This window comes from Glycine max, chromosome 5 (assembly GCF_000004515.6).
Source record: "Glycine max cultivar Williams 82 chromosome 5, Glycine_max_v4.0, whole genome shotgun sequence".
Taxonomy (NCBI): Eukaryota; Viridiplantae; Streptophyta; class Magnoliopsida; order Fabales; family Fabaceae; genus Glycine; species Glycine max.
In genome coordinates, this window is record NC_038241.2 from 40,536,908 (window position 1) to 40,564,592 (window position 27,685).

Here is a 27,685-nt window from a genome sequence, read left to right on the forward strand (position 1 = left end):
TTTTTTAAACGTTTCTCTATATCAACCCTTTTTATCTCATACATTCTCTCTTCTAATTTGTGTCTTTGGTATATAACTTTGCCTTAATTATTAATTTAGTATTTTTATTTGTTTAAAATATTCAATCAAGTTTTTTTATTTTTTAAAAGATTTAATAACGTCTTTTATATTTTTAAATATCTCAGTGTAATCCTTTATTTATTTTTTAATATCTCAATATGATCATTTTTGTTTAACTGAGGTTGACATAAACGACTCCCATAAAAAGTAAATAACCACATAATAGTTATCATGTAGAACAATGTCTAGCCTAGAATTTGTCGGGGCTATTCCAATAAGTCCTCCTCTGGTGAACAAAAAAATGAACCCTACAGCAAAAAAACACGGGTATTAAGTTACAAATTTCGGCAAAAATAATCATATTGAGATATTTTTAAAAAATTAAAGATCATATTAAGAAATTTTGACTTCAAAAACTAGAAGAATCTAATTAAACATTCTGAATGAATATATAAAGGGACGAAATTGATAATTAAGCATTATAACTTTCTGAACACAATTTTTGTACTATTGCAATTTCTGTTTATTAAACTATTGTTACGTTAAGTATTAAAATGAGAAACACGTCGTCATTATTGCTGATCAAATATCTATCAAAAGAATTTGAGAAAGACTAGCTATTATATATCTAAGAAAGAAAATAGGCAGGAGATCTACAAGAGAATGTCTAAGCAGCAGGGTTTACAGAGCCAGCTCCTTGCTACACACTCACAGCTCATCTAAGGACTCAAGAAAAATAATATCTCATAATTCACACTAACATGGGAAATGTATACCTCAAAATTTAAAGGTTTATTACTGCTCCATCAGCTCACCTTGCAATTAATTAATATAAAATCTATGTACTTTTCATTTAACATTATTTGTATCATCTTTTCTTTGTGCATAAGGCTGATTTTCCTTCCTTGGAAGTTTTGTTATCATATATAATTGAATGCATCTTTCCAAAACTAACAAAGAAAAGATCACCACTTGGAATTAGAGACCCACACCCATGTCATAACCCACGTGAGGAACCTTGCTGCACATGGTCATTAGACATTGTTGTCTAAGTCACAAGATTGATGAACTTTTTCAATTTTCTTAATCAGCCAAGTCAAAAAGCTCTCCCTTATTGAGCCGTTTGCTCAAGCTTCATGCTCTTGGCTTCTAATTAAGTTGTAACCCTCCTCTACTATGTATGTACAATGAAGTGCATTTTCATATATCGTACTCTACCATTTTAATGATCAAGCCAACTATATAATTATGTGCCCTTTTCCACTTCATCCAATAAGCATTTCCCCACTGAATTCGATAATTTCGACTATGATATGATTATTGGGAGGTATTAATTAGTGATTAATTTATACCTTGTCCCGAAAGAAAAGACAGAAGCAAAGAAAACCGTGGATTCCATGTAGCATTGCCGTGTGCTATGTGTGGTGGCTTTTGCTTAAAAGAGATTTAGGTGTTGTATAAAATCCAATGTCCTGCTTCTCACAGGTACAGGGTTAAGCATAAAGTGTGTATTCCTTAAACTTTATTAGATAATTTTTTTCTAATAAATTTTTGCCGTTAAGAGAATTTGATCTCTACCATACATGCTAATTAGTGGTTTTGCAACTTGCGAATGTTTTCTGAGACAAAATTATCCACGATATAGAAATATGCAATGAAGCTCGAAGCTCACGAGGTCCTTTTCTAAATTAATTTTTTAGTGGTCGCTCGGTCAAATAATAAACAAAATGAAGTCATCACCATCCATTACAACAATGGAGCATTGCAATTTGCAAACATTATCTCTAGTGTTGTCAAACTAGATATATTTATATAGGAATTAGGGAGCATTTTCACAAGGGTTGTACAGAAATTCAACCGCAATACGAAATGGGAAATGATTATAGTTAGATATGGTTGGATTTTAGGGGGTTAATTTTTTTTTTTTTCATTGATATGTGCTAGACACATTATAATTGGCCCGTAATATGTGAACGGTTTATAATTAGCTGATATGGATTGCATGTTTGAATATGAAAATCAATCGTTACTCGTAAGAGTCATTAAAAAATCAATTTTGTTGAATCCCATGAGACGATCAAAAAGTCATAATCACTTCTCCACCAAAATGAAGACACAAACTAGAGTAAAAAATCAGCATCCTGTTCAGTAGTTACTTTTGTGAGTGATTCTTGCGTATGTGGTCTTACTTGTCATTTGAAAGTTACTTGCATTTTTCTTGTTGAGCAAATCGCTTTGATGCCGGAACTGAATATATTGTCCATTTTGACGTCCAATTTCATTTCACAAAGCAATACCTGATAGGGTCAGAAAAGCTATCTAAATGTTACTACATTAAGGGTAGGCAGGTACAAGACTTGTTGAAACGAAAATATGTTTAAACCGGATACAATTACATAGAGTTGCCTATATAGTTACATCAGATTAAGCTGTTAGAGAATAAGGTCAAATTTTGATTGCTGCAAATATCCATCTTTCTATTAATGAAAACTACATAAAGCTAACTTTATTTAATTATTAGTGTTGACAATATAGGTCATTGGGTATATGGGTCATTTGCGTTGTTTATCTCCAGTCTCCACCCGCATTAACTACAAGTATGGCCAACACGCCCTGAAATCAACAATTATATAACGTGATCCCACTTCAATTTAAAAGTAATGCTTATAAAATTAGCACTTATCAGAAACTAAACCAATAGTCCAATATAATCAAGTATCAAATATTCACAAGTAATAATATAATAATATATCAACTTCACTTTTCCTTCATATATCTAGCTTCCATTCATGAAAATGAGTAAAAGAATAACTGAACAATGTATATAATACTAAAGATAGGGGAGGTTCATTTTCTTCTTTGTATTTTACTGATTAAATTACCTTAAGTGGTCGTTACACAAGTGTCTATTTAGCTCGATTTATTTTGAAAAGGCTCTTAAAAAATAAACTATTGATACAAGTATCAACAAAAATTGGTCTAACTAAAGAAGTTAGTCTCTCCCAACATATTAGGATCAAATGAATAACATGTTATGATTTTGCTGGAATCCTGAAATCCGCTACAGTTTTCTCACTCTATCTCGTTCTTTTATCAATATTTTTTTTTTTGTGCTGGTGAGCAACTCTAGCTGATATACTTTCAGGGATCCGACCCATTGCGAATAAATTTCAAGACCCCTCTACTTTTGTTTTGTGGGCTTCAGGTTAATAATGTCTCGGGTGGTACTAGGTGCACCTGACATATTTTCTGTGCACCCAACATTAAAACAAAATTTTAAAAATGTCCTTAAGTATTTTTTGTTTCTATTTCTATGAATTACGTAATTCATGTGAGTTATACGGATTACGTAATCAGTAAATTTTTTTTTAATTTTTTCTTAAAAATATGTTTTATGAATTAATTTAAAATTAATTTTAGGTTATTAACATAACACTCTAACCAAATGAGTTAGTAAACCAATTATGTTATAAAATAAATAATGTTATTATATATAACACTAAATTTTTAATGTATATTTAATGTATATTTAATGAGCATGTAAATTTAAATAATAAATTTTGTTACAGTTAATTTTAATATAACTCATATGAATTAGCTAATCCGTATGTTTTTTTAATTCATTAATAAATTAATTTTTTGTTTGTAAATAGTTATTGTTTATTTTTTAAATAAAAATAGATTATTTTGAATTATGTTTTTAAATAGTAATTGTTTTTTTAACTATAAATATATTAATTTTATTTTTGTTTTTAAATATTTATTATTTATTTTTAACAATCATATTAACATATTTATAATTTAAAAAATTCAAAATTTTAATATTTATTTTAGTTAAAAAAATTAAAAATCCATATAACTAATCCATAAAAGTTATATAGATTTTTAATTTTTTAATTAAAAAATATTAAATTTTTGAATTTTTTAAATTATATATATTTTAATATGATTGTTAAAAAATATAAAAAAATAAAAATTTTAAAAAATAAAATTAATATATTTATAATTAAAAAATAATAATTACTATTTAAAAACATAATTCAAAATAATCTATTTCTATTTAAAAAATAAACAATAACTATTTACAAAAAAATATTTATAATTAAAAAACAATTACTATTTAATACAAAATAACTATTTAAAAACAAAAAATCAAAATAATATTTTTATAAATAAAAAACATTTACTATTAAAAAAATAATTTATTAATAAATTAAAAAACATACAGATTAGCTAATCCGTATGAATTATATCAAAATTAATTGTCACAAAATTTATTATTTAAATTTATATGTACATTAAATATACATTAGAAATTTAATGTTATATATAACAATATTATTTATTTTACAACATAATTAGCTTAAATTGATTAGAGTATTGTGTTAATAACATAAAAGTCACAGGTTCGACTCCTAATCCATGAGTGATATGATTACGTAATCCGTAGTGACAGGAAACACTTAAGAATATTTTTGAAATAATATTTTTGAAATTTTATTTTAATGGTGACTGCACAACTAATATGGGCAACACCCTAATGTCTTTCCTAGTTTTTCCTTCGAGATTTACTATTCTCACCCCATTGATGCTATTTACACTCCATGTGTTTAAAATATTGTTCCCAAAATATCCTTCTTTATACAACATAAATATATTTTCATTGAATAAGGAGTGAAAAAAAGTACACAATAAAAATAAGTTTTCGTTGTACGAAAAACTTGTATATATTTTTTGCACCACTTCTTACTCAACACAAAATTGATAGTGTTGTATTAGCTTTCAAAAGAAAATAGAGCAGTAGTTATGTGTAGCACGGACAGGAGAGAGAATAAGAAAGGAAGAAAAAAAACAGTAGCCGCCGGTGTTGTATAAAACGGTGGTTAGGTTATTTTTATATAAATATAAATATTTTTTGGAATCAAGCTACACCCAATTATTATATTATATATTTATGTGACTCGCAAAATTAGATAATAATAATAATAATAATTGATGAAGTTTGCGTTTTAAAAAAACTCGTGCATAAAATATAAATAATTAAAAATATTCCATTGGTATACAGTAGGTTAACTATCATTAGGCTTGATTCTCCGTATGTTGGGTGCAATCAGGTTTTGATTGTAAGTGTAACCAAATATTTGCCTTCAGTGGAGCACGCAAAAAAAGAATTCCCTGATTTGATTTTGAATTTTAGGTAGAGCTAGAAAGTAATCTTTTTATATGTTGGAAATATATTTAAGGAAACGATATTTCTCAACAAATGATCTTTTTAGATACATAGATCTGAAAATTGAATATCTAACCATGTGCGATATACAACATGCTGGTGCTTTCATCGTCTTGTGTTTTGTCAAATTTCCCTTCCTTTGTTTTTTATTTGAAAAATAAAGAGACATATCAAATTATTATTATTTTTATGGCATAACAAACAGATCGTTTCCTTAAAAAAAAAGTTTTCATTCAGACATTTACAAGAAAAAAGAAAAATCAGATAACTAGACAAGAACGTCTTTGTTGGATGAAAATCTAAAAGACCTTATATTCTCATGATCATGAGTGTTAGTGCTCAGATATTTTATTACATAATTCCCAACGCATCTTCACACCACTTGTTAAGATAGAATTATGAAGCCATTGTATTTTCTTAAACAGAGGATGGAAGCACAATCTAATTACTCAACTATGCTGCAGCCATGTTTATATTCCTTCCGGGTTTTTTAAGATAATAGAGAGCTATCAACTCATTGCACAGTTGCACTTTATCAACGAACGATCTTGGAGTGCGTTAGAATACTCTTGTAGTAATATATATATATATATATATATATAATAAAACCCAATTACGCTCTAACCATTTTAGCATTATTCTATCAATCTTCAAAATATCATGCGAGTCCTGTTTCTCTTTAAGGTAGAACTCACACACCTCTTTGAGTTTTTCTCTTTCTTACTCGAACTGCCCAGCTGGAAAGGATTTATTTTCATATCATGCAGGGGTAAAAGTTTTCATCAATATTTTTATAAAATATTTTAAATATAATTTTTTGTATGTATTAGGAATTATTTGTAATTGTTTTTCTATGACTTTATAATAAAGATTAGTGCTTAGGTTAAGGTTAATCATATTTTTTATAGAAAAAAAAGTCCTATTAGTTATGTTACAAAGTTTTACTTAAATCAGAATAAATTATGTTACTTGTCATATCATCTTTTACTAGGCAACAACTATCAAACAAGAATTTACTTTCAAAATGTTAACAAGTAGGAAAAAACAATATTGTGTCATGACTCGTGAGAATAGTCATTATCCAAAAAGTAAATTCTAGTTGACTTTGATGCATTCCGATATCTTGTTTGCTTCTCCAAAGTTTACATGTAACACATCTTAATCGTGCACTTGAGAATACATTGGAGAGTGATGTTTTTTTTACTTTGGAAACGTACAAATAGTGGTGTTAGGAAGATAGAAAATTTATTGGTGTGTCTCAAAACTCAAAAGAGTTTTTATATTGTTATCTAGTCACAATTTTATGTGTAATAAGATTATTGATTTATACAATAATTACTTAAAAAGTTATATTTAAATTATTTTTTAATTAATTGAAAATATTAATAAAAATATACTAACTTCGTGTTAAATTTAAGGGTTTTTTTATATAAAAAAAACGAGAATATTGGAACCTGGTTGTTAGGCCGGTTGGGTGACTTGGGTTATAAAGGGAGTATTTTCCCCTAAGATTAGGGAATATTGGATCCTAAATTTTCAGGACTTGATGCTGGGCTGGTGGATTGGATTTGGGACATTTGGGTTCATAGTTGGCTTTGTGTGATCCAAAACCACAGGTTCCTTAGAGGAATTTGATTTCAGCTTTTATTTATGAACTTTTTTTAGTTGGGGTTTATGACATGAACATCCTCTATGATAGAATAACTGGCTTTCACAGGTGATTTGTGAGTGGAGGGAGAGAGATGCAAATTTGATAACACTTTTCTGTGTGTTTATTTAACTTGTTTATAATTAATTTCTTCTAAAGTTAGCATTATATTATTTAACATTTTAAAATATGGTTTTTTAACTTCGAAATAAACCAATCATTTTTTCAGGGACAACAAAATAAAACACACTTGCCAATTTGGAGGGTTCAGTTGTCATGTTAAGCTGTCTCTCCCAACGGCCTAGGTAATAAATATATTCGTAACCCTAGAAGATGAAAGAAACATTGGCCTAACGTATGGTTTTTTTTTTTTTTTTTTTAATTTAGCCAGTTTTGTTTTTAATAATAACCAATATTATATAGATTATTATTATTTTTAATTAAAATTGATTTTATTAGATAGAAGTTATCATTTATAAGAGTAATCAAATTAATTATATTTTAATAAAAAAAACTATCACAATGAATTACCTTTATTATTGATAATCAAATTAATTCTGATACTTATTTGTATCATAGTTAATAATTCAAATACAATTAAAAAGAATAACTTGTTTCATCATTAATATAAATTTAAATTAAAAGAAAATTTACATCACCATTAATTTTATTACCATTAAAAGAGATAATGTGTGTTATTATTAAAATAATTTGTATGATAATTATGTAAATTTCAATTTAAAGCCCACATAGACAGATCTAAAATATATTTTTTTGGATATTTCCTGTATCTGCTGTGTCTGTCTGTCCCATTTCATTTCACCTCTCTTTCCTAACCCCCAACGCCACGCCACTGTCACTTTCTCCACCAATGTGCACCAATAGCAATAATAAGAATCATCTCTCACTTCTCCATTAAAATTAAAATCCAATCTAATCTGGGTTTCCCTTTCTCCCATCAGAGGACAAAGCTTCCAACTTTGCGGGATTCGTATTTGTTGTTTCAGTGCTGTGATGGGGAAGGTCGCGGTGGGAGCTGCGGTTGTCTGCGCCGCCGCCGTCTGCGCTACGGCGGCACTGGTGGTGCGCCACCGCATGATTAGTTCCCGGAAGTGGAGTCGCGCCATGGCGATACTGAAGGAGTTTGAGGACAAGTGTGGGACCCCAATTGTGAAGCTTAGACAAGTGGCTGATGCCATGGATGTTGAGATGCACGCAGGTCTCGCATCTGAAGGTGGTAGCAAGCTCAATATGTTGATCAGTTTTGTCGATAATCTCCCAACTGGGTTCGTAGATTTATCTCTTATTTTTTTCCATCGGTTAGCTTTTTCAATATTAGTGTTTTTTAATTTGGCTTTTTATATCAATAACAATGAGGCATAATTGTTTCGGACACTTGAGGATCAGGATGTCCCAGATTTGTGGACTGACCGTTTGTCCTGTTCGCTGGAACGTTGATCTTGTTGTGTTATTTGACATGTCTAATCAATTTTTTGTTTTTTGTGCGTATTGTTTATTTTATGTTCCTGAATTCTGAAATTCTGATATGATGTACAGGATAAATTAGATCAGTAGTTGGCTTCTTTATATGCCTTTTTGCCCCATTTTCAAACTGATTTTTTTTATGATGTTTATATATATACATTACCTCCATTATGATCATATCGCAAAAAAGATTAGAGATTTTTGTTTAACGAACATCTGGGGTTTTGAATCTCGAACGAGATTTGTCTGGTATGATGGTTCAAATGATACTATTTTTTAGCACTTCAGAAGTCACGTGATTAAATTGGAGGAATTCACTAGCAAATCATTCATGGTAATAAAACTATCCACTTGTTAATGGTTCTGTTCTGTCCGTCTGGAGTATAACGGTTTATTGCTAAAGCATTTGATTGTTTATATTGTGTTTTGAATAATCTGCTGTCAAGATGCTGAGAGAGCAAGTATGTATGATTAAGTATTACATTGTTATTGATAACAAAAATTATAAATATTTAGAAATATGAATTTGTAATTCTTAAAGATTTCTTCTGTGTTGAGTCATTCTTCACCTTGTTACAGGGATGAGGAAGGACTCTATTATGCACTGGATCTTGGAGGCACAAACTTCCGTGTCCTTCGTGTACATTTAGGCGGGAAAGACAAAGGTGTTATCGGCCAGGAGTTTGAAGAAGTTTCAATTCCTCCAAATTTGATGACTGGCTCTTCAGAAGTAAGTTTGTTATGGGAAAATCTATCTGAGTATTAAGCCTGCCTACACTTTGATATATGTATGTTATGTTGTTACAGGCATTGTTTGATTTTATAGCAGCAGCTCTTGCAAAGTTTGTTGGTTCAGAACCTGAAGGTTTTCATCCTCCCCCTGGCAGACAAAGAGAACTGGGTTTTACATTCTCATTCCCAGTGAGGCAAACATCGATTGCATCTGGGACTCTAATAAAGTGGACTAAAGGTTTCAATATTGAAGATGTGGTAATTCTTGTCAACCTGATTACATTATATTCAACTTTATTTGGGCAACCATTTTTTCTTCTAGTCATTTATTTTGATTGATCTATCATGTATTTGTTCACAAACTCACATGAGTCTCTCGACTTCACGCACACTATGTCACTACCACACTATTGTTGTGTTAAATTACGAGTCCAGATATTGCAACGTTTGCCTTATTATGGTTCAAAATTGTATCATAGTCATAGGATCTCTTTCTGTTTTCAAAGAGAACCCTCTTCTACTAGGTTTCTCAGACATTCATTGACTGAGCATCGTAATCTGACAGTTACTCCTTCATGGTTTGTTTGTAGGTTGGTGAAGATGTGGTGGGAGAACTAACCAAGTCCATGGAAAAAATTGGCCTGGATATGCGCGTTGCTGCTCTAGTCAGTCTCATTCTCCTCTCTTTTGGATTTCTTTATTTTTTATAGCCAGGATTTGAGCATGATGGTTTCCAGTTTGTGTCTGACAGAAATTTGGAGTTATAAGGTTTTATGGCGTTTGTTTTTATATATTTTAAGTAATTCTTGTTTGCTTAATATCTTAAACTGGAAATGAGATGAAACTTGGTGATTTGATGTAGGTTAATGATACCATTGGAACATTAGCTGGAGGCAGATTCTACAATCAGGATGTCGTTGCTGCTGTGATTCTTGGTACTGGGACAAATGCAGCATATGTAGAACGTGCACATGCTATTCCAAAATGGCATGGCCTTATACCAAAATCAGGAGATATGGTAAGTAGGTTATGAATGCGTGTGAGATTTAGTTTCTTGTGTGATAGATTTGTCCTTATTGTGTGTGATACAAAGCATGCTGATTACTTCTAAGTATTATAGGTTATAAACATGGAGTGGGGTAATTTCCGATCATCACATCTTCCTCTAACAGAATATGATCTAGCTCTGGATGCTGAGAGCTTAAACCCTGGAGAACAGGTAATAATCATCTACTATATTTATTTGTTTAGTCGATCTATGTTACTCTAACAATATTCCACTATGATTCACAGATTTTTGAGAAATTGATTTCTGGCATGTATTTGGGGGAAATTGTAAGGAGAGCTTTATTTAAGATGGCCGAAGAAGCTGATTTTTTTGGAGATACTGTTCCCCCCAAATTGAAAGTTCCTTTCATACTTAGGTATGATAACTTATTAACTTATACCACCAAACATAGTTGTTAACAGTGCGCTGTTGTAGCAGTATGGAGCGACCAGAGGCCGCTATTCTAGACCCTAGTGGAGCACTTTTGTGTAGCGGGAGTTGCTGCCGCGAATAGTGGCTAACCCAAAATTCATTGTCGTTGTGGCTACTGGTGTTGATGGAGGAAAATCCTCTCATTATCTCTGCTATTGTGGGACACTGGTCCTGTTTTTTTTTGGGTTTTTTCCCGTATATATATTTCAGTCTTTGTTTGAGAGATAGGGAGAGACCCACTCTGTTTCTGTTGCGAGAAGTTGAGAACGAACATAAGACCTAACAGTAGTGCTGGTGAAGAGCACCTCTGTTTCTGGCAAACCCAAGGATCAGGTGTTGTTTCCAATTTTCCTGTGAACCCTTACCCTTGTTCGGTTGTTCCTCCCTATTGTTCTGGTCTCTCCTACATAGCTCTTTGTCCCTTTCTCTCCAACAGCACTCTCTGTTCTCTGTCTAACAGACTGACACATGTGTTTCATTTCATTGTTCTGTCCTTTTTTCCCTTGTCTTCTTAGGGACGGTTTGGTAGACATGACAAAATAAGTGAGTAAGGGGACCATTTGGGTAAATAAATTAAGCACTTATGTATAAGTTGTTTCTATAATGGATGAGAAAATAAGGTGATGTTATTTTCGGATAAGTCTTTTTCATAAGCTATTGGTGTTACTTTTTCATCCAAAATTGGGATAAAAGTTTTTTTTTGCTAAGACTGGTGGCCTTTTCATTTTCAGCACTCTGTATTCTCATACCAATCAATCCTAAAAGTGGTATTCACTTGTCATTTTCATTTTTATTCCCTAGTTTACTCCAATGCTTACACTACCGATTTCTCCTTGTTGAGTTGTATAAACTTCATTGCAACACATTATTTTCTGCTGAATGCTTTTGGAGTTCTGACATCATTTTCTTTAGGACGCCTGACATGTCAGCCATGCACCATGACACAAGTTCTGATCTGAAAGTAGTTGGAAACAAATTAAAGGATATATTAGAGGTATGCATGCTCTTCTACCCTTGTTGGAATATGACTATCATCATGTCTCACATCATCCTATAAATTGCTTTTCCTTGAATTGATAAGATAAACCAAACTACCTATTGTTTGTGATCTGTCAATAAAAAGCATTCTGATTATGTTAAGGGCAATAAAAATTGGTGTTTCTGACTCCCCTTCCCTAATAGGAAATATATAGGTTTTTCTTACTGCCTTCCTTTTTGTCAGATCTCTAACACATCCCTAAAAATGAGGAAGATTGTTGTTGAACTGTGTGACATTGTTGCTACTCGTGGGGCTCGGCTTGCTGCTGCTGGTATTTTGGGCATCCTTAAGAAAATAGGAAGAGACACGGTTAAGGTTGGGGAGAAGCAAAAGTCAGTGATAGCTTTGGATGGGGGATTGTTTGAACACTACACCAAATTTAGAGAATGCTTGGAGGGTACCCTGAAGGAATTGCTGGGAGATGAGGCTGCTGAGACCATTGTCATTGAGCATGCTAATGATGGCTCTGGCATTGGTGCAGCCCTCCTGGCAGCTTCTCACTCCCAATATTTGGGAGTGGAGGAGTCTTAAATTTTATTGCCAAACAAGGGAAAGACGTGTAATACTAGTTTCATTTTTTGCATAGGTAATAGATCAACACATTGAAGCAATGGTGCCTTGCAGCTGGTGACCGGGGCATTCATTATTTTGGTTGCGGGGTTTGTTTCTCCTTCGTTAAGGAATAATGTCAAAGATATAAACTTAATCTTGAGTGACTAGACACCTTTTGCGGAATGTAGCCAACGAGAATAAAGCAGGACTTAATGTATTGACAAGGCTAACCTTGTATTTGGAACAGGACTTTTAAAATTTTAAGGAATTTAAAATGATTAGAATTTGAATTGCTTTAATTTTAATTTCCTTCATTTTTCAAATGTTTTGTTTGGATAAATCAATTTAAATTTCTTTTATTTTAATTTTTTTGTTTGGATAAGACAATTCAATTTCCTCCGTATGCAAAATTTCAATTTTATATTTTAAATAGATGAAATTTTAATATTAAACTTTATAGAAAATAAACACAATCTAATTTTAAAATATTAATTAAAAAATATTTTTAATTTTTAATAATTTATAAATACAAAATATTAATAATTTTAACTATGATTGTTTTGCCTAATCACAAGTGATGTTTTTAAACTGACATTAATCAAAACTATTTTTCAGTTGACATCAAATAAATTTTTTTTGTCAAAGTATGTCGAAAATATTTGTCAGCTGACGTCAGTTGGGGTTATTTTTTAGCTAATGTTGGTTGACTTTATTTTTCAGTCGATGTTAGTTAGATTTTTTTTACCAACGAGGCTAGGGTTTGTTTGACCAACACTAGATAGAGTTTTTTTGAATGACATTGACCAAGACTATTTTTAGATAACGTTAGCCTAAAAATTCATAGCAAACGTTGACAAAAAAATCTACCAAATATCAGCTAAAAAATAACTTGGTCGATGCCGACCAATAAAACATACGCGATGTCGGCTGAAAAACATCATTTGTTAACGTTGGATCAAAAAATTTCTAGTCGAAGTTAAATAAAAAATAGCATTGACCAATGTCGGACAAAAAACCTTACCCAACATCGGCTATAAGATAGCCTTGACTGATTTTGACTAAAAAATAGTTCTCATCGATGTCGACCGAAAAAATTCTAGTGGATGTTGACTGTAAGAGCCTAGTCAATATTGACTAAAAATAGTCATGCACGATGTCGGTCAAAAATACCTAGCTGGTGTTAGCAAAAAAATAATCCTAGCCAACATCAACAAAAAAAACCTAGTTAATGTGGTTAAGAAATAACTATGACTGATGTTAGCTAGAAAATCCTAGTTGATGTCAGTACAAAAATCCTAATCGACGTTAACTAAGAAAATCTAGTTGACATCAACCAAAACACCCTAGTTAACATCAGCTAAAAAATAACCCTAACCGATATTGACTAAAAAATAGCTTTGATTGATGTTGGCTGGAAAAACCTAATTGATGTGAGCTGAAAAATCCTAACAGGTGTCTACTCAAAATTTAGTCATGACCAATGTCAGTAGAAAAAATCTAACCAACATCAACCAAAAAAATCATTGGTCAACATCAATTGAAAAAACCTAGATGACAACAACAAAAAAATAATCTTTGGCCAATGTTAGCAAAAAAATTTCATGACCGATGTCAGTGACAACCTTCTTGGTAAACAATTTGTTAGTATAAGCGATCAATGAAACCTTAAGGCATGTTTTGACTCTAGTTATCTTTCAAGATTCACCTAAACTTTTTTTTTTGTCCAAAAAAAAAAAGAAATTATTTTACTATTGGGTTAATGTCACTACCAAGTTAAAATGAAGCCTGTAATTTCAAGAACCGAATTGGTAGTTCACTCTCATATTCACTCTTACTATCCTCCATACCGCATGATCAGTGTAAAGTGTAAACTGCTGGCTGGATACCTCAAGGAAGGACTGATACAGATACAACAATGCCATGGTCAAACCATACTCATTTTGTAAATAGCCTCAGACATAACATAAATGATAAAACCCGAAAGCTTTTAAACAATTTTTCCATGGAAAATGTTTGAAGAATAAGAAGAGGTATTGATGGGGTATTTAAAATTAGGGAGTGTCCATGTATCCCAGTTACAAATTGGGCGTTGGTTCACTGAACAAGTTCCATTCCATAAACAGCCAAATAGTTATTATGCGATAGCATTCATTCTGCAAAGTAGACTATAGATACAATACAATGCATGTTTAAAAATTTCAGGTATTGGAGGAGGGAGGAAGAGTAACATTGTTGAGTCGCTCAAGGACCAAAATAAGAGCCTGAGTGCCCAAATTACCTTCACCGTGAGCCCTAAGCGACACATAAAGCTGTTGAGCGAGAGCCAAGCCAGGCAAAGCAATCCCCATATTCTGACACTCCTTCAAGCAAATCCCCAAATCCTTAACGAAGTGGTTCACGAAGAACCCCGGTTCCAAATCCCTATTCAAGATTCTCTTTCCGTACAAATCAAGCGACTTGGAACCGGCCGCGCCGGTGGAAATGGCGTCCAGGTACAACCCCACATCCAGCCCCGCCTTGTGCGCGTACACCATCCCCTCCACCAACCCCACCATCGTCGAAGCTATCGTCACCTGATTCGCCAGTTTCGCGAACTGTCCCTTCCCACTCCCTCCCATGTAGTTCACTTTCCCCAAATGGGAGAACAAGGCTTCCATACGCTTCACCGTCGATTCTTCCCCGCCGGCGAAGATTGCTAGGGTTCCGTTCTTCGCGCCGCGGTCGCCGCCGGACACGGGGGCGTCGATTGAGTGGCAGCCTTTGGCGGTAGCGGCGTCCGCGATTTCGACGGCGAGGGAGGGTTCGGAGGTGGTCATGTCGACGAGGACGCCGCCGGGGCGGAGGGCGGAGAGGGCGCCGGAGGAGGGGTGGAGGAGGACTGAGCGGACGTCCGAGGGGTAGCCGACGATGGAGAAGACGACGTCGGAGCGGGCTGCGACGGCGTGGGGGGAGGGGGCGAAGTAGGCCCCGAGGTCGAGGAGGGGCTGGGCCTTGGAGGGGGTGCGGTTGAAGACGGTGAGGGTGTAGCCGGCACGGATGAGGTGGGCGCACATGGACTGGCCCATGACGCCCGTGCCGATCCAGCCCACGCGCGTGTTAGATGGGCTTATAGTGGGCTCCGCCGCGGCCATGAAGTGCCGGACGATGGAAGTGTGGAAAAGGCGGTGTAGTGAGCGGAGACTGAGAGAGGGTAGAGGCATGTCTATTGCCACATATATATACTATGAGTAATAAGGGAGAACTTGGTTAGAGTTTGACATACACACGTCTAAAGATTTAAATTTCATGATGAGAATGAAGGGTGCTGTGACTTGTGAGGAATGATAAACGGTGGAGAAAAAAAGGATTGTAAAAGAAATCATCTCATCTCATCTGTACAGCCATCGGAATTAGAAAAAAATTATTTACCATCACTAATCCACTATAGTTTTAGCGTAAAATTACAAGAGACTAGAGACTAATAAAATATACATAAAACTAGTCAATATGTATAAAAAGACCAGAGACTAAATAAGAGGTATATTTCTAAGAACTGAAATGTGTTAAAAAATGTATGTGACTAAAACAAATAATTTTTTTAGTATAAAGACTAAAAAGTAAAAGTTTATAAATATAAGTACCAAATAAATAATTAAACAAATCTTTTCTCTCTCTATATATTAACGTGATCTTATCAGATGAAAAATTCTAATACCTAGCCTTAAAATATCATCAAACGTTTTCATTTTTTAAGTTTATTTTTTTTAATTTTAATTCCCGTAAATTTATGCCTTTTAATCTTATTCTTATAAAATATTTTGTATATTTTTAGTTTCTTTAAAAATTTATAAGTATGTGATTTTTTTAATTTTGGTTTTTATAATATTTTATTTTTTTATATTTATAATACCATAAGTTTGATCTTGCTGAGACCCAAAATGAATTTTTTTATCAGAATTAAAAATAAAAAAAATATCTTACACCACCTACAGTTCCTCACTGTTTCTTGTGGTTACTGAACTCAATCATCTGGTATCAGAGCCATGTAGCTTCATGATCTTGTTTGGTGTCTGTTAGGATTGTGGGAAAGGGTAGTTAATTAGGATAGTTAGAATATTTGTGAATTGTTAGTTAAAGTGAATTAGTGACTAATAAATAGGAGGACTGGAGGGAAGGAAATTCGTTACGATCTGTTGTCCTTTGTAAATTAAGTATTTGCTCTTTTGTGAAAGGAGAAATCCTTTGCGAAGTTAAAACCTTGTGGATATCGTTGAATGAGAGTTCTCTCTCCTTTGTTCTGTTCTCTTTTGTCTCAATCAAACAAGAAATACAATATCTCTTTCCTTTTCTCCATTTCTGTTCCAGGTTCCTAACAGTCTCATTGGTGAATGGTGAGGTATCTGAATATGGTGGTTGATAACTGTTGCCATGCAGTTCCAGTTCCAGCAGATTGAACTTTAGGATACAGTGATACACACTATGCTTTGCATAAATTACCTGATAAATTTCCATGCTTAGGTCTATGGTTTATCCTGAATTCTCTAAAGAAGATACTTTTACTTTTTATTTTTGTATTTGTTCAAGCCATATTTCATTGTTGATTCATTTCCCCAGCAAGTTTGAAAAATTAATCAGTGATTCTTAATATTCTGTATGATCTGAAGATTGAGCATAACTTCATTTTAGATAGATTTTTTGTATTTCTACAATTCATTTCATACTGCCTTGCAAGAACTGTAAGACCAAAAACACTCTCGGTCTACCATGGAGTCTTCTGTTCAGTGTTAAATTTGAGAAATTTATCATTTATAGATAACGGATTGTTAGTAAAGGAATGATATCATAATAGGACTGAAGCATCACCAATTTTTACTGATGACCCTTAAAAAAAACATACAAACATCTACATGTTTTTTTTTACCGACGAATGTTAATCGTTAGTTTGTTAGTGGGAGAGATTTGAGTCCAAGACTTCTCCCTTCTCTCCTCTCCCACCACTAAGCCAGCCCTATATAAGTCCCAAACAATAAACCACCCTTGCTAAGTTTACCCTTAGTAAACAATAAGCTTCTGCCCTGCCTTTCAAAAAATAAGAAAAAGCTTCTGCTGTCAAGAACGAGGTTCCTGATTTATGTTGCTCCTGGATGTACTTATATGGCAGCAGTTATGGCCGTTTAGCAATACCATTTCTCATTATTGTCTCCTGTTACAAAAGTGTAGATAATGCTCCTCAACCCTGTCTGATCCATTGAGGGAAGACACACACGTACACACAAATAAGACGGCCATAAATATCTTTGGGGAAAATAAGAGGATAGAGTAGGGACAAGGTGACAATGTTCCCTGTGCAATTGCTTCACTATTCAATAATATACGCACATATAGCAGCAAAGCAACCCAGCGGGAAAAAACACTCCTAGTCCTAGATGCCCCAAACTAGGGAATGCTTTGTTTCTTTCCATCCTTGTATGTCCGTAGTTTTTATCACCCTAAATTTGTAGTTACAAGTACATGAAAGTGAATCATGTTGCTCGTAATTCTTTGACTAATATTACTTTTAAAAAGTTGAAAATAAATGCCTCTTAACCTCTCACAATCCCACCAGAAAGTAGCAAAAAAGCATGATTGACTCTAAAACCATTGAGGTTACATAGATATAAGTTTAGTGGTGAAGGAAAAAGAGAAGGAATGAGAAGTTATTGTATGAATTCTTATAACAAAAACTAACATGTTAGGAATACTGACATTTTAGCAAAAAAGCACGATTGACTCTAAACCCATTGAGGTTACATGATTGTTGAGTTAGCATAAGCTTAAATTTGAGTTGTACACGATGTTTGATTTCACGTTTTAGATGTGATTTTTTATGTTTTGTATGTGATTATAAGAAATTAATAGTTGTCGATTTTATCTTTCATATGTGATTTCTCGATTTTTGATGTGTTTCCAAATATGTTAGGAATATTGACATTTTAGCAATTCAATTAACATAAATACATCCAGATGCAAAAGTGTTTTGCTCATGTCCTTTTCGTTATGTTTTAATTCTATCTTTTGTCTAGTATTTTTCTTTTTGACTTGTTTTTTCATTTAATTTTTGTCTTAAAAAACAATCCTGTTTAAAACATAATTTGACCCTAAATGTGAGCATTTCCCTCAACAAAAAATTGAATTTTAATTCACTAGTTGTGAAGGATTGAATCACTAATGAACATCAATGACAATTTATCAAATACTTAATTCCCTTTTTTTTCCCTACATTTTGAATCACTATTTTTGGATGAAAATCAATTGTATTTCACCTCTACATTAAAATTTCAAACACACCATTTAATTAAAGATGTATTGCACTGTTGAGAGATTTATTTATTTTAAATAATCTTGGTATTTTAAAGGATTAATTCTTAATTCTTTGGTGAGAAAATGCTGTGTTAAAAAAAAAATTGTGCTTACCGCTCTAAATCCATATTATTTATCAATGAAATAGATAATGATATTTTCTTTTTTGAAGCGGAATTGTATAATAATTTTCTTTCCTTAGAAGAAAAAAACTTGAAAGGTGAGGTTTATATCTAATTATTCATGGAGTCAAGAACGGAAGGTTGGAATTTTTTTTCCTGATCATATATTGCAAATCACGCCATTGATAATGTTGTCAACAAATTGCAATGGGTCACATGATGAGTAGTATTGCATTAGAACATCGAAAGCAATAGCTGGCAATACCATGTGAATAAGGTGGGGCAGTTACACATGGATAGCAAACCCCATCTCTTTATCATGGCACATATGCTTCTTTTCCCTTCAAGTTTATACAAACAATTACAATGTCGTGGCTTCAGTTATGCCACTCTGAGTTCAAGGTCCAACTAAAATAGAACAAGCATCACTTCCAACACTTTGTTTACCACGTAACGTACGTTAAACTACAGCTACTATTTTATTCTAGTGATCCATGTTGCATTGTTTGAATTAATTATTACAACCTTCGATTTTAATTCTCTATTGAGTCTTGAATAGAAGCATGCTTCACGGATTCTCACATGGGCACTTGTTAGAAAAGTTAGAACCAAATCAGGATATTTCTTCTATTGTTTTCTTGTTAATTTGATGTTAATATCCACCATTGGCATTATCGAATTATCTAATAAAATTGAAGGAATTAAGAGGAAACTGCAATCAGTTTTTTTTTAAAACTTGACGAACATGTAATAGAGAACATCAACATCTGAACATAGTACATGCTAATGCTGCTGTCGGGTTACAGTAGCATGGAATAGTAATAAAGTTTACACGTTAATTCTTTATTATTGCCTATAAAGTTGCATGCATCCTAAGAAAGGCACCTTCCTTCTGTCAACACATGACACCTTGCAAGCTGCCATTCTTCTCTCAACCTATCAATAACCACCCATCCAACGGTCTGTCCCTCTTTCCTCACTATTTAACTTTCCAAAACAACAAAATTTGAAATTAAAAAAAAAATCCTTTTCTTAATACAGAATAGCAGACATATATAAAATAAAATAGTGTTTTATTATCAGAGAACATTCCTATTAAATTCTTCGATTACATTTCATATCAAACAAAGTTTGGTGAAAATAACTATGGGTTTGAATTTATTTTTGATGCTGATTAGTAGTTTGCCTAGTTGGGTTTATACGATGAATTCCAACAGACATTCCATACAATCGGCTCTATTTACAAGAACATTGGCGAAATTTAATTTCTATTGGTTTGATTTTTGAGTTCATCATCCCTATATTATATATATTTTCTAGGATTTGGATTTTTCTTCTTTTAAACAAAATTATTATAATGAATATTTTAAATTCAAGGACTGCCATTAAGATTTGATGATAGAATTACATATTTTTCTGGAAAAATTATGATTTTTATATTTTGAGAACAAAAATTTAAAAGTATATTTCCAACCTGATAATTGAATCCAATAAATTAATTTTTTATATATATTTATTTAGTTTGATTTGAGTTTACTGAAAAAATTAAATCAAAGTAATTAATTTTTATTGGTTTGATGTTTTTTCCTCTCCAAAATCAAACTGAACTGACACATGTGCAACTCTAATATTACAACTTTTTTTTTATTTGAAATTTTATTTTGAAAATTATTATTTGTTCTTTTTAATTTTTATATACTTTTTTTTATGAATCTTCCCTTTATTTTATCTGTTAAATATTATTTTCTATTTTTGTTTTTAATTCTATGGACATCGTGCATTCTTTTTAATTGAATCCTTACCTTTACAATTTTGTAAACTTTAGAAGAATCAATTGAGCATTTTTTTGAACGCAATGAAAAAGTGGGAAAGTGGTATTTAAAGGAGCATAATTACATAAAAGGGATTTTAAAAAATGAAAAAGTAGAATACAATTTTTCATAATTTGTAATATTTCAAAAGAATGATATTAACTATTTAATTTTCATTTAATATTTTGTTCTATTAATTAATTAGTATATAATAAATTTTTAGTAAGATAAACAAGAAAATATATCATTAAATTAAAATTTAATATTTGGACATGATGATGCTATTTTGAATTTAAGAGAATAGTTAAAAGTTTTAAATTAAATTGGAGCTATCCTTCGTTCACAAGAGTTTCCTTACCTCTGTTGTTTTCTCTCTTTGCAGCTTTTCTCTCTCTCAAACTCTTGTTCATGTCCATTTGAGGTAGAGAGAGACACTCAGATACGTTTACGTTCAGAGACAGACACAATAGAAAGTGTTTAGAGAGAGAAAATGAACGCAACAATGTCTTCTTTGGATTTGTTACTGTTTTCTCTGAGCAGGGCCTTTTGTAGTTCCATCGCCGTTTTCTTTCAGATCCAGGTTTTTCACTTCTCCCTGTTTGATCCATCTCTGTGAATAATTAACTCTTGATTTTGTAGGGTAATTAATTTCGTCCCAATTGTTCAACTTTATCAGTCAGCATTACTCTCTTGTTCATGGTTGGATGTTATTTCCCTCCAAGCATTCCTTGGCTTGTAGGTTTTTGTGTGGTACAACAATGTGACCTTGTTGCTCTTCAGTATCTCTGTGCCAAGGTTTTTCTACTTGGTTTGGGTATGATTGATTTTTTTGGTTACGGTAGAGAATTATGCCTTTTTATGTATTATTTTTCTGCGGTTTCAAAGGGTTTTGGGAGGGGAAAGTGGTGATGTCTGAAACAAGTAGTTCCTGAAGGTGCTTGGTGAAACACGGGATAAGGCTCTTGTGTGGATAATAATGCTTTTGATTTTGTGAATTGGGGCTATTGGCAGCTAGCTAATTGAATTCAATTTAAGTTTCTTTCTGCTCTGGGTTGCTGTTGATACCAATTGCTTCTTCCAGGGAGAGGATTGAATGGTTTGGTTTTTGCTTAAGAAAGTGACCTAGTTTAGCTTGGTGTAGGATGTGAATGGAATTCGACTATACTTCTAAGCCTGAGGTTTATCTGTACAATCTCTACTTTCTCGGTGGAATCTTTTTCATAGATTTTTCTTGACCCAAATTATGATAGTTGAGGACCTTGAGGTATCACCTTGTGGGTTGCTTCCCATCTGTCATTTTCACCGATTTGACTTCCATTTTAGTTGGGACATCTGGTTTAGGCTTTAAATCCACATGCAGAAACAGAAGCAACATTATTGAGAATTGAGATAGAAAGTTCTGCATTGTTGAAAGGGCTTTTCCCTTGAGCTGCATATCAAGCTCATGTTGTGAAATTGCATGTTTGTTGAATGAAATGGAAATAATGAAGGACATCATGGAACCTTAAGTGTCAGAATACAGGGCGTGTGTATTGGTGGCAGTGTCAAGTAGGATAATATACCTCTTGCATTTCAATATTGCATGATAATTATTTATACAAGTTTCCTTGAAATGAAATCTTGTTTGTATTCTTCCTTGATTTCAAGTGAAAAATCATGTTGCCATTTCATAAAATCCTGAATTCTATGTTTGCTCTGCAGGGGTGTTTAATTTGCTTAACGCTTGCTCTTGGGTGGGCTTGTGCTGCTTATGTCAGGTAGTCATTGATGTTAAACAGCTAGGAAACACTTTCATTGTCACGTCAATGAGAAATTTACAGTCCCCCCCTCCCCTCACAGGAACAGAGAGATCAAACAAATGAAGGATTGTATGAAGAATGATAATAGCTTTTCTTTCCTTTGTCATGACATTAGCGAACTTGAGCACTCCTATCAGGTCAATCTTCCAAGAGTAACAGTGATTATGCCCCTAAAAGGGTTTGGAGAACATAATCTCCATAACTGGAGGAGTCAGGTGAGAGCTTATAGACACATGCCCCTGGAATTATATTTGAGGTTTTTTTTTTTTTTTGGTTTCTGTGCAGTGCCTTTTTGATTCTTTCATAAATAATACACTATGACTTGGAAAATTAAAATTTAATTGAACTCTTGTACTAGTTTATGTATTTCATTTTCACACACTTTCTCTTGCATTTTCCTAGATTTGTAATTTAAATTGTATGATTTCTTGGCATTGTTGGTGTACTATTGGTTATTCATTTTTGTTGCATAGTAAATAATAATTGGTTGTAATTTTGAATGTCTTTTCAGTAATACTTGAAAGTTGTTTGTTAACTATTGTTGTCCACTTTTTATTTTTTTTAAATATATGTCTGTTCCTTTTAAACACAGATAACATCTCTATATGGTGGCCCTATAGAATTTCTTTTTGTGGTAGAAAGTACAGAGGATCCTGCTTTCCATGCTGTATCACGATTAATAGCAGAATTTGAGGTATAAATAAGTTTAGAAGTTATTCTCTCTCATGTTTTTCTTTTCTTTTCCACATTCATGTCTATAATTATTTGCTATTAAGTTTTGCCAACGTAAACTCCTTAGTCCTTTCAATTAGTTGCTTTGCCCTGTCGGAGCTAGTTGTTTTCTCTTTTGGGCTTTATCCAATAGTATCATCTGTGCCTCATTCACACTAAATTTGATGCCTGTTTGATGTATGCAGGATCATGTTGAAGCTAAGGTTGTTGTATCTGGTTTGTCAACAACTTGTAGTCAAAAAATTCACAATCAATTGGTATGGGATTTTGTTGACATATATTTTGATAGTTTTTTTAACTACAAAATGTAGCCTTGGGCCATGCTATATTCAGAGCTTAACCATATCTTCCTTTATATTTTTTGAAGTCAATCTAAATCTATGTTGAAAATAGTGATGATATTAGTTGTTAGAAAGCATCTTCTCTATGCATAACACTTGCTAGGAATAAGTGATAAACTCGTGCTAACTTATGAAATTTTGGTCCATTTTTATTCTTGTTGATTTCCTAGATTGTCCTTGCTAGATGAATTTTACCAATTACACTTGTATTAACACCTTGGCAGGTTGGAGTGGAGACAATGCATAAAGATAGCAAATATGTATTATTTTTGGATGATGATGTTAGGTTACATCCTGGATCAATCGGAGCGCTCACTCGTGAGATGGAAAAGAACCCTGAGGTCTAACTTAAAATTTGTTTATTGTTGTTCTTTTTTTAAGTGATTAGTTAGAATTATTATGGTTTCACTTCCCTGAATTATTTTATTATGGTCTTAACTGCTTTGATGCTTAGCAGATATTTATTCAAACTGGATACCCTCTTGATCTGCCATCTGGAAGCCTGGGAAGTTACTGCATCTATGAATACCATATGGTACACTTTTCTGTTATTTTCCATTTGTTATAAAATATATAAAACCTACAAATGAAACTTATCTAATTGAATTTTACTTAAATTTCAGAAGTTGTTAGATAACTTTTCATTTAGGTTTTTCGTAAATCATAATGTATGACAAGATTTAGTTATAATAATTTAACTCTTCTGCTCCTAATCTTTTTTTTTTTTTTTAATTTCACAGCCTTGTTCAATGGGCTTTGCTACTGGTGGAAAAACATTCTTTCTGTGGGGAGGGTGCATGATGGCAAGTAGCTTTTACCTTTTTTTTCCTCAGTTGATGTTTTGAAGAAAACTTATGTTCTAACAATTTAGTTTTTCTTCAGATGCATGCTGATGACTTTAGGCAAGATCGTTATGGTGTAGTCTCCGGACTTAAAGATGGTGGATATTCGGATGATATGACTCTTGCAGCCATATCTGGTACATTTTTGGCTCTCTTATCAAATTTTTTTATGTACATTTTGTCATTGTATACAACAACTTCATCATTGGTCATTGAAAATAATGATTACTTGAAGATTGATCCATGAAGGAGTTAATTCGTTATATTGAAATTTGACAATCCTAAGTACTTTTTTATGCACAGTATGCAAAAAACTTAGGTTGTATGAGTTATGAAAGTAGTTTTCTTTTGGGTAATATTCTCTTCATTAAATTCATTGTGCTAGAGACTTCTCCACACACACACATGCAATGGGCTTCCAGTAATTCAATTAGGAATAGGATAGACTAACCTTTTTTGTACTAACCACTAACACTCCTATTTATACTAATAATAGAGGCCAAATAGTACCGCAGTGAATTTTATTACTAGCTCAGCTTAATAGTACTGCAGTGAATTTTATTAGCTTAACAAGAAGTTTCCTAAAAGAATGAAGTCCTAATATTCTAACAATTATTACAATGTATCATACAGGTGCTCACAAAAGGCTCATTACTTCTCCTCCTGTTGCTGTCTTTCCTCACCCCCTTGCCAGTGATCTTAATTTTGGAAGGTTTGTGATTATCACTCGTCTTACATTTAGCTTCTTTGCGTATTTGATGATTTAATTTATTTTTTAACGTGTAGATATTGGAATTACTTGAGGAAACAAACATTTGTTTTGGAGTCATATTTAACAAATGTTAACTGGGTGATGAACCGTGCATTGTTTACTACCCACTGCTATTTGTCATGGGGATTTGTGGCACCATATTTTATGGCGATGATCCATGTTGCTGCAGCAGTAAGATTTTACTATAAAGGATTCTCACCTGAAGAAATGGCCTATACTTCTGGTGGTGAGAACAATACTTTTCCTTTCTAGGTAGGTTGTTAGTGTGTTGTTTCATGGATAAAATTTGGCTGGATTCTGATGCTGAATCAGGGTTATTGGTTAACTTATTTTCCGTGTTAGAAGTTCTCTATTCATTGGCTTTTATGTGGAGTTTTTCCATGTAATATGGAATTTATAAATACTTATTGTATAAGCACTTCATAAGAATTTTATTTATGTTGTGATTTCATTACCTTCTAACCTCTGTGGGATTATTCTATAAATGGACAAACCAGGTCGGTTTGTCAACTGCTATCTTATGGTATGGATCATCTTTTTCAATAATGCAATGGGATGACATATGAAATTTAAATCCAGCCATAACATTCTATTCCCCATTGTTATATGTTACATTTCCACTGGTGTCATTTTTGTATTTACCATGTAGACAAGGCTCCTTGAAAGGAAAACAAAAATGGGTGTACTGCATTGTTAACTGAGACGAACTTTTCAATTAAGCTTTACATTTTCAGTTCTTGCATTTTGATAAGTGCCTTTTTTCCCAGGGTTATCATTGGTGGCCTTCCTAGCCATATGCACTCTTGTTGAGCTTCTTTCAATGTGGAACTTGACACGGATAGAAGTCCAACTGTGCAACATGTTATCTCCCGAGGCACCACAACTCTTTCTCGCTTCTTATAATTGGTGTCTTGTAAGTATTTTTGTCCTGCTTGTTTTTTTTTTTTTTTGTGGACGGATTTAATTTAAGAGGTGTTGTTTATCCTGGATTTCTTATACATTTTTACTTTAGAGTTGAGTTCTTCTGAGTAAATCTTTATCTATCAGCCTCAAATGCCAATTTTGTGTGGGTAATGATGATAATTCAAGGGGAACGATGTAGTATTTTATGACTCCATATACTCTAAAAATTGATAAATAACAATCATAATTTTAAGTTGAATCAAACTTTGCAAGCACAAAGAATTGATGTGGGTCTGCCATAAAAAGAAGTAACATAAACAGGTTGAACTATCGAGTATAAAATAGAGATAGTAATGCAAGGACTTGTGTGTATATGTTGGAAAAGTTTATATTTGGGGATATGATTATGAATGTAATATTAGGAAACTAAGGATGTGAAATATCAAACAAGCTTGCTATTAAGTTGGTAAAGTTAGAAACTGACTTCTTTTGAACAGGTGTTCATCGCAATGCTGGTGGATAACTTTCTTTATCCTGTGTCTGCATTCCGCTCTCATTTTTCTCAATCTATCAATTGGTCTGGTATTCGGTACTATTTGAAAGATGGGAAAATTAGTAAGGTAAATTGGTTGAGGCTTTTTTTATGTAATCTGACTTCCTTATTAGAATAGGTGCAGGGGTATCTTGTTTTTATAAGCCAAGATGAACTTTTACAGCCGTTTTCTTAACCAGAATATATTCCCTTTTTTTTTTGGTATGATTTACAGATTGAAAGAACTCCAAGAAGCAAGGATATGGGTCCAGTTTTCACAGATTTGGGAGGAAAACATTTGTACGGAAAGAAAGGGTTGCCTACAAGAGGGTCATTCCTCAGTTCTTTGTCCAGAAGTTTGGCACAATGGCATCAACCCAAGAAATTTGATAACTAGGAACAAGCTCCATCAAATTCTGTCTCTTCTCTCTATCTCTTTGCCTCACTCGGGAAGCATGGGTGTTGGTAGATCAAATTGATCTTTTAATTGTTGTTTGGTGCCATTCATGATTGATTGTTTTAGAGTGTGGTAGGAATTCTAGTTCCATTTTTTCATTGCCCATTCATCAATCCATATGATTTTTTAGCCCAAGCCTTTTCCCTTAGGGTTAATTTTGTAATTGTAACAGTTCAGTGATTTAATTTATGTAATTCAGTGATCAAGAATCGCAGAATTATACAGGTAGCGATTCACATTATTTCCATCTCCTCTTTTCACAATAACTACACTCATACTCCATAACGAAGCACATCGAAATCAGAACAATGTATAAGAAAAACTTCTAGTTTTAAAGGAAAATCAGTTCAATTTTAATACTTTGTTAATATGATTCTTTTTACAGATTATCAATTTTATCTTGACACAACATTTAATGATTTTTTTTTACTTTGTTAATAATTACATGAAGTGTTTCAAAATTGTTAAATAAGTTAACAACAAAAGCACAGTAAAATTAAATTAAAAGAAACTTACTACATATTGCAATGTTGAAAGAAAAGAAACAGCTAAAACTTGGAACTGCCTAATTTTCCTAACTATTCACACGAAAGGTCGCGTCCTGCTCTTGTTTTATAGTTTTATGATCTCTACAGGTACATCATGAATTAGTAGCACCTTACAAAAAGATTGCTTAAATTTTAACAATCGTTTATCTTTCATCTTTTTCTTTTTCTCTTAAAATGTATACAATTCAAAGATTGCGTAGGGGCGGGTACTAAATTAGTTTTCCTTAAAAGAAGGAAAGAAGAAAGGTCAAAATTGCATGATGAAAATTTCAACATAATACT

General features: G+C 32.8%; 3 protein-coding genes across 4 annotated transcripts; 2 read left to right on the forward strand and 1 right to left on the reverse strand.

Moving 5' to 3' along the window:
* The first annotated feature begins 7,709 nt into the window (after window positions 1–7,709).
* On the forward strand, window positions 7,710–12,525 carry LOC100783175 (hexokinase-1). Its single transcript, XM_003525239.5, has 9 exons — window positions 7,710–8,224; window positions 9,003–9,153; window positions 9,231–9,413; window positions 9,746–9,820; window positions 10,018–10,173; window positions 10,276–10,374; window positions 10,449–10,579; window positions 11,548–11,629; window positions 11,858–12,525. The coding sequence occupies exons 1-9, from the start codon at window positions 7,953–7,955 to the stop codon at window positions 12,203–12,205; spliced, it is 1,497 nt and encodes a 498-aa protein (XP_003525287.1). The 5' UTR covers window positions 7,710–7,952; the 3' UTR covers window positions 12,206–12,525.
* Window positions 12,526–14,319: 1,794 nt separating this feature from the next.
* On the reverse strand, window positions 14,320–15,569 carry LOC100784239 (probable 3-hydroxyisobutyrate dehydrogenase-like 1, mitochondrial). The gene has a single exon (XM_003525241.5). The coding sequence runs from the start codon at window positions 15,424–15,426 to the stop codon at window positions 14,425–14,427; it is 1,002 nt and encodes a 333-aa protein (XP_003525289.2). The 5' UTR covers window positions 15,427–15,569; the 3' UTR covers window positions 14,320–14,424.
* A 5,231-nt stretch (window positions 15,570–20,800) lies between these two features.
* On the forward strand, window positions 20,801–27,096 carry LOC100783706 (uncharacterized). Of its 2 annotated transcripts, none has more exons than XM_003525240.5 (14): window positions 20,801–21,057; window positions 22,179–22,234; window positions 22,317–22,491; window positions 22,869–22,970; window positions 23,194–23,265; window positions 23,574–23,690; window positions 23,807–23,884; window positions 24,090–24,152; window positions 24,232–24,328; window positions 24,825–24,903; window positions 24,978–25,189; window positions 25,731–25,876; window positions 26,364–26,486; window positions 26,634–27,096. In XM_003525240.5, the coding sequence occupies exons 1-14, from the start codon at window positions 20,968–20,970 to the stop codon at window positions 26,793–26,795; spliced, it is 1,572 nt and encodes a 523-aa protein (XP_003525288.2). In that variant the 5' UTR covers window positions 20,801–20,967; the 3' UTR covers window positions 26,796–27,096. The 2 variants fall into 2 exon arrangements, with proteins under 2 accessions (XP_003525288.2, XP_025984309.1); XM_026128524.2 differs by lacking the exon at window positions 20,801–21,057 and adding an exon at window positions 21,184–21,291.
* Window positions 27,097–27,685: the final 589 nt, after the last annotated feature.

Coding starts and splice junctions, on each gene's coding strand:
- LOC100783175 (XM_003525239.5), top strand. CDS start 7,953: ATGGGGAAGGTCGCGGTGGGAGCTGCGGTTGTCTGCGCCGCCGCCGTC. Junction 8,225..9,002: donor GTCGATAATCTCCCAACTGG/GTTCGTAGATTT, acceptor ACCTTGTTACAG/GGATGAGGAAGGACTCTATT. Junction 9,414..9,745: donor GTTTCAATATTGAAGATGTG/GTAATTCTTGTC, acceptor GTTTGTTTGTAG/GTTGGTGAAGATGTGGTGGG.
- LOC100784239 (XM_003525241.5), bottom strand. CDS start 15,426: ATGCCTCTACCCTCTCTCAGTCTCCGCTCACTACACCGCCTTTTCCAC.
- LOC100783706 (XM_003525240.5), top strand. CDS start 20,968: ATGAACGCAACAATGTCTTCTTTGGATTTGTTACTGTTTTCTCTGAGC. Junction 24,153..24,231: donor TGTGGGGAGGGTGCATGATG/GCAAGTAGCTTT, acceptor GTTTTTCTTCAG/ATGCATGCTGATGACTTTAG. Junction 24,904..24,977: donor AGTGATCTTAATTTTGGAAG/GTTTGTGATTAT, acceptor TTTAACGTGTAG/ATATTGGAATTACTTGAGGA.